The 11821-nt window shown below is 42.9% G+C and overlaps 1 protein-coding gene across 2 annotated transcripts in view; it reads right to left on the bottom strand.

Annotated features, from left to right (window-relative positions):
* Window positions 1-839: 839 nt before the first annotated feature.
* Window positions 840-11821, bottom strand: part of aldh5a1 (aldehyde dehydrogenase 5 family, member A1 (succinate-semialdehyde dehydrogenase)) — a 30123-nt gene continuing 19141 nt past the window's right edge. For both annotated transcript variants that reach the window (XM_084336467.1, XM_084336468.1), the window contains exons 5-10: window positions 10365-10508; window positions 7448-7591; window positions 6653-6811; window positions 5686-5849; window positions 4882-4940; window positions 840-3121 (exon numbers count right to left, since the gene is read on the bottom strand). In XM_084336467.1, the coding sequence (XP_084192593.1) occupies window positions 2910-3121; window positions 4882-4940; window positions 5686-5849; window positions 6653-6811; window positions 7448-7591; window positions 10365-10508 (882 nt within the window). In that variant the 3' untranslated portion in view covers window positions 840-2909. The remainder of the gene's footprint in view (window positions 3122-4881; window positions 4941-5685; window positions 5850-6652; window positions 6812-7447; window positions 7592-10364; window positions 10509-11821) is intronic.

Genomic DNA, 11821 nt, shown 5'->3' with positions numbered 1-11821 from the left:
ACACATCTCAGTTAATTTTAAGCTCTCCCTTTTCTTTAAAGGTACATTATGTAGTTTGGGGAAAGACATATGTTGACTTTTCCCAAGCCTATAGTTTACAAAGAATATTTACTATTCATGTAATCCTTAGAACTATTCTATCTTCACAAATCAAAATCATTGTGAGCCACTGTGAACAAATCATAAGCCTAGAAGATACTACTTTAAATACTACTACTTCAAATTTCTTTCCCAAAAACGACATAATGCACCCTTATAAGTACCCATATGCTACAGGTGGACGTCAGCGACAACTTGTAGGCCTAATGCCCATGTGGGAATACATTTAAATAAATATGTATCTTCCATTCTCTATGTATTGATTCATCAGTGTCCATACGGTGAGACTTTTCTGCCTGTTCACCATTCTCATGATTTCACTGTCGCTGTGGCGTTGGAGATAGTGTTTGAGTGATATTTATATGTCACTGACTTGGCTCGTCTGTGGTGCTCTGGGGGTCACTCCATCTCGTTGTGAAATGACTGCTGCTTTGTATAGGCTACTAATACTATTATAGCTTAGTTAACTATGAACACATTCAAACTCAACACAATGCACAACCCCCTCCTCTGACATCTTCGCTCATGTATGTTGTGTTTTGCAGTTGGTTCATTTCTCTGGTGTTTTACTGGTAATAAACTCCAAACCGTCTCTAAAAGTCTTCTCAATGGTATTAATTAAGTATGCATTTTCAGACTAACTAATTGGTTAACTAATATCCATTCCATTCACAAACATTTTGCACAAGCTGTTAAAAGTTTTAAACAATTGTTTCTTTAATTTTCCCCCATTCACATTTACAGTAGTTAGAAATACTTGTTTGCACATTAAGAATATTTTTTTTTACATAAACAATCTATAGGGCTTGTGAAGTGGGTGGGAAGTTAAAACATTTGTTATGGATGCCGGCCGCCATCTTTGGAGGATTGTGTTGCATTGAGAAATTGCAAAAAGCACAAAAAAGGAAGAAGGAATAGAGAAAAGGAAGGGTGGAGGTTTCTCCCTGGATGGTCATGAGATTTTCTGTGGCAGCTTTTCACACAATAAGACTTCAAACCAAACCATCTTTTAACCCAAAGATCCACCATTCAACACACACAGTCAATGGGAATGATCCCCTACAAATGGTGGCTTGCCCCCAGAAATGTAGCATAACATTCCCAATTGACAGAATTAAGAAAACCATTCACACGGCACTTAAGGGACAACATTGGCAAAGGACATGACTATGATTCAGGCAACAAGCATTAACATTACAGGCTCAGAAACTACATACTACTGTATAGTTCACCCTGTGTCAACATTGTCAGCATAAGAAAATGCCAGCTAATATCTATGACAGTATTAATCAACACAATAAGCAACATGGCCTATTCAGTAAATTTTTATGAACACAAATAAAAGTACAATTGATTGATTGATTGAAAAGTTTATTAACAGATTGCAGAATGGGTACAGTACAGTACAGCTCAATACATACAATTGTTAAGGGGATGCAGACCAGAGAAAGACTTTCGTCTTGTTTACATCAGGGTCCCCCATTTTACAATACAATAAATCTTAATGTTTACTTAGGTTATTATCCCTTCACTGTTACAAAAATAATTTAATACTGAAAATGTTACATCATAATTACACCTACTTCTAGTTCATTATAGGATGTCAAGCAATGAATACAAAAGGAATCATTTTCAAAAAGAAAAATACCGCCAAAATAAATCTGCGTTTGTATACTTTTTTTTATAATTATAAATTCTGTGCTTATGCGTCCTCACCTTTTAACTCATTTAAATCATTGTGCGCTGTATTCCTCAACAACTTTTACATGACAAAAAAGGGTCTAAATTTCACATCTTGTTTTAACATACCGATGATACTACAGATTTTGCACATCCTATTGGTAATATCTCAAGTAAAGATTCAGAAGTCAAGGTTAGAGAACTGATCAACCAAAATCGAGTACATGCATATAGTCCCACACAACCGATGTCTGCTAGTGCTACGACATATTTAATAAGCTATGCTTCCACGTGTAGAATTTCCCCCAACAGAGGGAGATGGGAAGACGTGACTTCCAGGCAGGGGCTTTCTGTCTACACACTCCACAGAAAGCATGGTGGTAGTAGTAGTAGTCTCTTACTCAGCCATGTTCCTTATGCCAATGTGTCAGAGTGGACACGGCTGTAGCTATACGTCAGGGTTGTACATCTTGTTACAGGCGTCGTCACTAAATATTTGGATGTTTTTAATCCATTGCAATTTGCCGAAACCTTGGAATCTGTGCTGCTATGACACCTGAATTACCCCAAAGGGGATCAATAAAAGAATATTTTGTCTTATCTTAACAGAAGTATATAGGATTTCCATTTGGTCTCACCAATTAAATTATGCGATTTGGAGCACACTTTCATTCTTTTGAAACGCCCTCTGAAACATACCATGTCTAGCTAGCGACTCCTCTTCCCAGACCCCATTTTATTCCCCATAAAGGAATAACAAAAACAAACAGGGAAGCAGCGATGCGGCCAACATCACTGACTTTCAGAGTTTTAATAATTTTTTCTTTTATTCAGTTAATTCCACTGTTCGAGTGTACATGGTCCTCATTCCAAATGATTTAACATTACACCTATATTACACCTTTAAAATAGTGTGTTGTAAGCTAGACGTGAGCACATCCTGGCTATAATAACTGCATTACTGGTACCCAGTACAGGGTTGTTGACAGGTGACTCCTACCAGGGGTAAAACCTTGACTTCTCTCCACTGTACCCCATGTAGTTTGGATTAGAGGGGTAAGGTGGTCTGTCATGTAGTTTGGATCAGGGGGGGGGGGGGGGGGGGGGGGGGTAAGGGGGTTTGTCCTAATTCAAGGAGTCAGGCCTCCGAAGCACATGTACTTCACGTCCAGGTACTCCTCGATGCCGTACTTGGAGCCCTCTCTACCCAGGCCTGACTGCTTGACCCCACCAAAGGAGGCCTCTGGGGTGGAGAGGAGGCCCTCATTAACCCCCACCATGCCCACCTCCAGCGCCTCAGTCACACGCCAGATCTGACTGATGTCCTGGGTGAAGAGGTAGCCTGAGAGAAAAAAAAGCATGTCATTAAATACCAATCAGTAACAGCACTATGGCACCTTCTATTGAAAGAAACTAGCCACGTTCATGAGTAATTAACTTGAAGACATGACTACCAGATAGACTGATGTGAAGACATGACTACCAGATACTGACTTGAAGACATTACTACCAGATAGGCAGACTGATGTGAAGACATTACTACCAGATAGACTGACAGACCACTTGACACAAAGATAATTTGACAGCTAAACGTGAGGTTTTGCATTTCTTTTATAACATTAAAAGGTGTATGTTGCTAATGTTGGTTGACACTGAAGTACAACAGACCTGTATTTTGAATTGCATTGGGTTATGAAAGTCTCCAAAGTCATGATCTGAGAGGATCTATGTAAAATATAACCCACATTTATACATTTATAAGAAATTCTGGATTGGATGTTTAAAACCCATTGGAAGGTGTGGGTTTGTAGTGTTTCAACTTTCAACTTTATTTGTCACATCCCTGACTTTTTTACAGTAGATTCTTGTTTCTTGGCTTCTTGTTTCCGGCTGTCTCGTAGTGTTGACCGGAGTGCTGGACGTCCCACGATGATGACGGGGAGGTTGCGACCCTCTCTGCGCCGCCCCCTATCTCCCTGTCTCCGGCTGTCTCGGAGCAATGACCGGAGTGTTGAACGTCCCGTGATTAAGACGAGGGGGACGCAACCCTCTTTGCGCCGCCCCTGTGCCTCAAATAGATCCGCTATCAGCTCTATCTTTTAATTTGAATTTTTTTGATTATCTTTTTCCCCCTCCTTCTTTTTCCGATTTTCTCCCATCCCACTGTTAGTCGTTATGCCAATTCCCAACTCCCTTCCTGGTTGTTGCACACTTTTCCCCTACTGTTGGTCCGAGAGGCCGGAGACTGTCACATGCTTTCCTCCGACGCATGTGCAGCCAGCCGGCAGCCAGCCTGGCCGCGCAGATTCTCACCGGGAGAGTGTAACGTGTGGAAGGTCGCACTACCTCTCTCAAGATCCTACCCTTGCTGAGCAGGCGCCCCGACCGAACTGTAGGGGTCGCTGTCCACAACGCCCAGGACCCACTCACGGCTCCCCTCCCCCTAACTCAGCCAAACGAGTTAGTATAGCGATCAGCCCGAGCCAAGGCAAAAAAAAAAAAAAAAAAAATGCTGACTCTCCGGGAGTCGAGACCGCAGCCTCTTGCATTGGTGACAAGCACAATCTCCGCTACGCCACCTGACCGCCCCTATCAGCTCTATCTTTAATCTTTCAAAATGTTCAGTTGCTATCGCTATCAGCTCTATCTTAAATTTTTCAAAATGTTCAGTTGCTATTGCATGCACTCATCTGTGTTTCACTACACACATGAGTGCATGCTTACCAACTGTCCGTCTGCAACACTACTATCACCGACATCTAAGAAGGGAGATCCCCCCTTGAATGGGCCTTCTAAGGTTTCTCTCCTCCACACTGCCTGTGGTGCATTTTTTCCTATTGCTAGGTTTTAGTGAGTTTTTCCTTACCTTCGCGTGGGGTATGTCTGGGAGTGTTTGCATTCATTCATTTATTTTGCATTTATTTTAAATTTGTTGGACCTTATGGTGCTCTTGTTTTGTTCTCGACTTATTGTTATGTTTCTTCTTGACTTGTTTAAAGAAGACGTGTCCGGCCCATGGGGACATTAACGTGTGTTGTCGGGCCTTACAAATAAATTTTATTTGATTTGACATAACAAATAAATAATAACAGATATATTTACCTGCCAAACCCACGTGAGACGCATTGGCAATGGCAAGTGCTTCTTCCTCTGTATTGAACCTGTGAAGCATAACATTTTATTAAAAAGAGATTCTGGTTAGCCTGAAGCCCGTAGCATGTAGCCCGTAGCATGTAGCCCGTAGCATGAAGCCTGTAGCATGTAGCCTGTAGCATGTAGCCCGTAGCCCATAGCATGTAGCCCATAGCATGTAGCCTGTAGCATGTAGCATGTAGCCATAGCCCAATTCTCAGATTCTTGTTTTTCTTTCACTCCAAAATTAAATACCCACTATTTGGAAATGTATTATTGCCACAAACATAAAGCAAATTTCTGGGATACTTTTGAGTTCTTCGCTATCCCCAGCAAAAAGTTACATTGGTGTTTCCATATAATGAACCGATAGATTTCAGGTAAGGATTACTGTATACATTTTTTATAATAAAATGTAAATGGATATGTAGCGTTTTGGAATCCTTTTTGATGAATGGAGGACTCAGCGTACAATTGTTTTCAAATGCAACCCGGGAGAAGAGATAGTGTTTTAGCCAGTCAGACGCGGGAGTATGAAATTCCACCGAACAATTGCCTCAATGAATCAAAACAAACAACGCAGAGGATCGATAACACAGAGGCGATGAAGGCTGATCCAACTGAATGATCCAACACCGCAATCTTACACAGCCCAACAGAGCTTCACAAACATAAACTAGTACATACTAATTTAACTGTGTTCCACCCTCTTTAGGGGGACATGAACTGGAGTGCTCATAGAGTGCTCATGGAGTGTTGTTAGACTGGACCGACCTGATGACGGGCAGCAGCGGGCCGAAGGTCTCCTCTCTGGTACAAAGCATTTCGGTGGTGACGCCCGCCAGCAAGGTGGGCTCCATGAAGGAGCCATCCAGACGCTTGCCCCCTCGCACTATCTTGGCCCCCCGAGACACAGCGTCTGCTACCTGGTGCGCCACCTGACGGGAACAAAGGAGAACATATGAAGCTAAACATATCTTGGTTGGTAAACAATGTCATGACAACACTAGAGACCTGTAGATACTGTACCAATTTTACAATTTATCAAATATTTACTAGTTCATGTTGTTATTATATTGAATAAATCATTTAAGAATGGTCTGATTCTATTAGGAGATGGCTTGTACAAATGTTAAACATATTTTACCCTGTTGCATAATGACTTTCGTGCTTTCGTTCATCAATGAAAAGTGTCTAAATAAAGTAACTTTAGACCTGGTTTCAAATTTAAAGTATCTGAACCAGGTATAGAAAACTTTCCAAGCCAGATGCGTGCTGCCCCCGTTAGTCATTATAAGACACTAATACAGGAAATTCATTACAGATTTGCCAATGAAATGGTTCAATCAGTCGCCAAAATCCTAAAACCATCAGTCGGTTAAAGCGTAACTAAACCCATAGTAATTTAGCTGCTGTAGTAGTTGAAATCATCACCATGCTGCACACTCTGCCCCACCCCAATCTGTCAGAGTACCTCTTTTTCATCCCTAGACAGAAGTATAGTAGTATAGACATATTCGCATAGTAGGTTGTAATATAGGCACAGTAGATTACTTAGTAGTAAAGTGCATAATAGTAAAAAATAAGTACAATTTTTTTTTTTAATATTGAATAGAATAGAAATACTTGAATCATCCCGAGAGAAATTTTGATTGATAGAAGAAGTGTCTTTTTCGAGGGTGGAAAATAAGGCGGGTTTAGTACTTCCTCTGACATCACAGACATTGGTGAGCGGCTTTACCTTCTCAGCAGCGCGGACGTTGATGAGCGGTCCCTGGGTGGTGTTGGGATCTGAGCCGTGGCCCAGCCGGAGCTCAGCGTCCATGGCCTGGGCCATCTTTTCCACGAAGCGGTCGTGAATGCCGCTCTGGACCAGGAAACGGTTGGAGCACACGCACGTCTACGGAAGCAGTAGAGTGTTAACAATCACGTGGCTTTGTGTCAGATTCATACAAATGTTTCCAGTACCTGATTTTGGGTTTAGAGCACCACCTAGAGTTAAAAGGTCATACAGATTTGTTTTGGCGGGCCATCTTTGGTCAAACGATCTTTATTAACTCTTAACTAACTCAAGGTGGTAGAACCATTCAATCGAACAACAATTACACTCCAATTATTCAGGCAAAAATTCAATGCATCATACACCAGTCTTTTTAGATTTTTTTTTACCACGGTCAGCAACAGAATAAATGCCATTAAAACCGTGTACATTTAACATATTGATGTTGATCGCTTTTATTGATGCATCATACTACATAAAAAAAAATTACACCCATAAATAACATTGAGAAAGCAACTACAGTATGGTGCGATTTACAATAATAGTTAAGTTGGAAAGATTATCATTCGGTCTATCTGTATGTCATGTATGTTATATATGTTACGATGAATTGAAAATGGGGGACCCTGATGTAAACAAGACGAAAGTATTTCTCTGGTCTGCATCCCCTTAACAATTGTATGTATTGAGCTGTACTGTACTGTACCCATTCTGCAATCTGTTAATAAAGTTTTCAATCAATCAATCAATCGGTACCTGTCCTGAGTTTCTGAACTTGGAGCCCATAGCCCCCGCCACGGCCTTGTCTACATCTGCACTGTCAAACACGATGAAAGGGGCGTGGCCACCCAGCTCCATGGAAACCCTCTTGACCGTGTCAGCGGCATGCTTCAGCAAGATCTGGATGGAGAGATTTGACATTCAGAACCTTCTCTCCTGTATCGTGTCTCCCCTACTCTGTCTCCCTCGCAGCCTTCCTACTGTCGCAATAAAGAACCGTCTCTCCTGTGTCTCCCCTACTCCGTCTCCCTCAGCCTTCCTACCGTCTCAATAAAGAACCGTCTCTCCTGTGTCTCCCCTACTCTGTCTCCCTCAGCCTTTCTACTGTCTCAATAAAGAACCTTCTCTCCTGTGTCTCCCCTACTCTGTCTCCCTCAGCCTTCCTACTGTCAATAAAGAACCTTCTCTCCCGTGTCTCCCCTACTCTGTCTCCCTCAGCCTTTCTACTGTCTCAATAAAGAACCTTCTCTCCTGTGTCTCCCCTACTCTGTCTCCCTCAGCCTTCCTACTGTCAATAAAGAACCTTCTCTCCCGTGTCTCCCCTACTCTGTCTCTCTCAGCCTTCCTACTGTCTCAATAAAGAACCTTCTCTCCCGTGTATCTTCTACTCTGTCTCCCTCTCAGCCTTCATACTGTCTCAATAAAGAACCGACTCTCCCGTGTCTCCCCTACTCTTGTCTCCCTCAGCCTTTCTACTGTCTCAATAAAGAACCTTCTCTCCCGTGTCTCCCCAGTAAGAAGCATTTTGTATGAAAGTATTCTGTACTTCTGTATGACAACTATTAAAGAAACTTGAAACTTGAACTACTCTGTCTCCCTCAGCCTTCCTACTGTGAATAAAGAACCTTCTCTCCCGTGTCTCCCCTACTCTGTCTCTCTCAGCCTTCCTACTGTCTCAATAAAGAACCTTCTCTCCCATGTATCTTCTACTCTGTCTCCCTCTCAGCCTTCATACTGTCTCAATAAAGAACCTTCTCTCCTGTGTCTCTGCTACCGTCTCCCTCAGCCTTCCTACTGTCTCAATAAAGAACTTTCTCTCCTGTGTTTCTGCTACTCTGTCTCCCTCTCAGCCTTCATACTGTCTCAATAAAGAACCATCTCTATTTCTCCCCTACTCTGTCTCCCTCTCAGCCTTCATACTGTTTCAATAAAGAACCTTCTCTCCCGTGTCTCCCCTACTCAGTCTCCCTTAGCCTTCCTACTGTCTCAATAAAGAACCTTCTCTCCTGTGTCTCCCCTACTCTGTCTCCCTCAGCCTTCCTACTGTCTCAATAAAGAACCTTCTCTCCTGTGTCTCCCCTACTCTGTCTCCCTCAGCCTTCATACTGTCTCAATAAAGAACCTTCTCGTCTATATCTCCCCCACTCTGTCTCCCTCTCAGCCTTCATACTGTCTCAATAAAGAACCTTCTCTCCTGTGTCTCCTCTACTCTGTCTCCCTCTCAGCCTTTATACTGTCTCAATAAAGAACCTTCTCTCCTGTGTCTCCTCTACTCTGTCTCCCTCTCAGCCTTTATACTGTCTCAATAAAGAACATTCTCTCCTGTGTCTCCCCGACTCTGTCTCCCTCAGCCTTCCTACTGTCTCAATAAAGAACCTTCTCTCTCTCATGTATCTCCTACTCTGTCTCCCTCAGCCTTCATACTGTCTCAATAAAGAACCTTCTCGTCTATATCTCCCCCACTCCGTCTCCCTCTCAGCCTTCATACTGTCTCAATAAAGAACCTTCTCTCCTGTGTCTCCTCTACTCTGTCTCCCTCTCAGCCTTTATACTGTCTCAATAAAGAACCTTCTCTCTCTCATGTATCTCCTACTCTGTCTCCCTCAGCCTTCCTACTGTCAATAAAGAACCTTCTCTCTTGTGTCTCCCCTACTCTGTCTCCCTCAGCCTTCCTACTGTCAATAAAGAACCTTCTCTCCCGTGTCTCCCCTACTGTCTCCCTCTCAGCCTTCCTACTGTCTCAATAAAGAACCTTCTCTCCCATGTATCTCCTACTCTGTCTCCCTCTCAGCCTTCCTACTGTATCAATAAAGAAAACATACTAAGGGGAATGGACTTCTCACTCCTTAAAAAGGAGTAGAAGAAGCTCTGTCTTTTGTGTTTGTCCCGCCCTCAGCTCAGGACATGTCTTGGTCCCGGCTCCTGCTGAGTGAGTAGACCGTAGGGGTGGGCGGATCGATCCAAAATATTGATGTATAGATACCAACGTGATGAGATCGATACTTAAGTTTCAGTTTCTATTCTCTACGTTCAGCACACAACTCGTGTTACATCATAGTGGTTGTGCTCCTCTCACTCACTTCGCTCATGCTTACTCTGTCCCTCCCCTACATACTGTGAGTGTTGCCGGCATGCAGTCACTCAGCGCACTGCTGGATGATGGCAGAGATGAAGAGGAGCTCCGTTTGGTGTTGTTTTACAGCTATAGACAACTACTGCAAGCTGCACTGTTTGCAGAAAACAAAGTACGTACTACTGTGGCAACACCAGCACTAACCTATACAAACAAACATCTAAAAACACACCCAAGCAAAAGTATCACTATCTGCAATACTGGCCCTATATTTACTTGGTATCGGATCGATACAAAATTTTGCAGTATCGCCCACCCCTGGTAGACAGTTTGAGTGACGTACCAATCAATCAATCAATCAATCACTGTGTTCAGATTTAGAAAGCACAGTCATCAAACCCATTGGGTCAAATGATCGCTAACATTATAGCGTGCAATAATGGCACACTACAACGTAATGGAGAGGAGGGAGGTCTAACTAATGAGGCAAGCACAGTCATCAGCTGGTAACAGAATGAACTCTTGTCAGATTACAATGAATGTGAGTAGGTGTTGCAGGTATTCATTTTAATGAGTGGTTTGTGGTATGGTTGGTCCTACCTTGCCAGTGGCGGTGGAGCCAGTGAAGGAGACCTTGCCCACCAGGGGGTCTGTGCACATGACCTCTCCCACAGAGGGTGTATTGTCCCTGGAGCAGGGCACCACGTTAAACACCCCCGCTGGGATGCCCGCCTGGTCAGCCAGCTACATACACACATACACACACAGCAGATAATTGGATGCCTCCCATCATGACAGGGTTATCAAACTCACAGGGTGTATACATTTCAAATTACCATGTTATTCTTGTTAACACTTTGATTGCCACTCACGAGTTTTCTCGGATTTATAATAGTTACGTTGAAAGCCACTCACGAGATTTCTCTGATTTTTTTTTTTTTTTTTTTAGCGATCTGAAATCATATTGCATCACGCGAGCCTACCCTAGCCTGCCCAAGAGCCGCCGGCGATCAGATGTGGAAAAAAGCGCCCCCTATCGTCTCCCAGATGACATCAGGGATTTTGGAATGGACTCAATGAAAATGGATGGGGGAAAAAATCCTGTACTCCACATTTTCCAGTCCACTGATGCAGCCGGGGTTACCAGAGTTCATTATGGATCCTCTGAGCGCCGCGGATCATGAGTTCTACTGTATACACGTTAGATCTATACACTTATCGACTTTTTCGAATGGTGATCAGGAATTGGAATATACCAGTTGGATACCATCTGATGTCAGGTAAGGAATCTATGTTATCAGTGTTAGGATAATCAGACTCGTTTTGATGAAGATATAAGCTGTTTTGTGAAATGTGCTCTATCGGTTTCACTGTAAAATCCATGAGGAAATGAAAACGGCTATTATCAGCGCGCGGCTCGAATGGGCGTGCATGTACGTATAATATTGATCATCTAGTGTTTATTTGAAAACGATTCATAAATAGGCAGACAAATATCAACGTTCTGGAATATTCCAGTAAAAGACGATTATCACAGAATGGCCCAGAATGGGCTGTTTTTTACCTCAAAACGGGTGCTTTTCAAAATGCTCTCAAACGGAAATGAAGTGATAAAAAACCAATCTGCCTTGACAGCACTGACTGGAAAATGATTCTTTGATAAGCGACGGGCAGATTAGACACATAGCCATAATTTAAAACATAGATTAGGCGATATTAACGTTAACATTGAAGTGGATGGTGGCATTCAAGCACTAAGTCGTGCGCCCCCTGGTGGCACTGAAAGTGTTAACTAGATCTACCATTAGCTGTGCTTGATGTTAAACGTGTGAATTGGTTGGAAACATTAACATTAAACATTCAATTGAAATTTTTCAAATTGACGTTTTCCATGCCCGTGGGAACCCTGGAACTGAGCTATTCTGGCTTTCTGTCAGCTGACCCCTCTCAAACCCCGCCCTCTCCTCTTGATCCTCCAATCACGACTGCCACTTCCCTTGGACAAACCCGCAGGGGTTTGAGGCGGGTCAATTGTGCCGAGGCGAACATGGTGGAGT

The sequence above is a fragment of the Notolepis coatsorum genome (assembly GCF_963971535.1).
Source record: "Notolepis coatsorum genome assembly, chromosome: 19".
In the NCBI taxonomy this organism is placed as follows: Eukaryota; Metazoa; Chordata; class Actinopteri; order Aulopiformes; family Paralepididae; genus Notolepis; species Notolepis coatsorum.
This window is presented reverse-complemented; position numbering and strand designations above follow the sequence as displayed.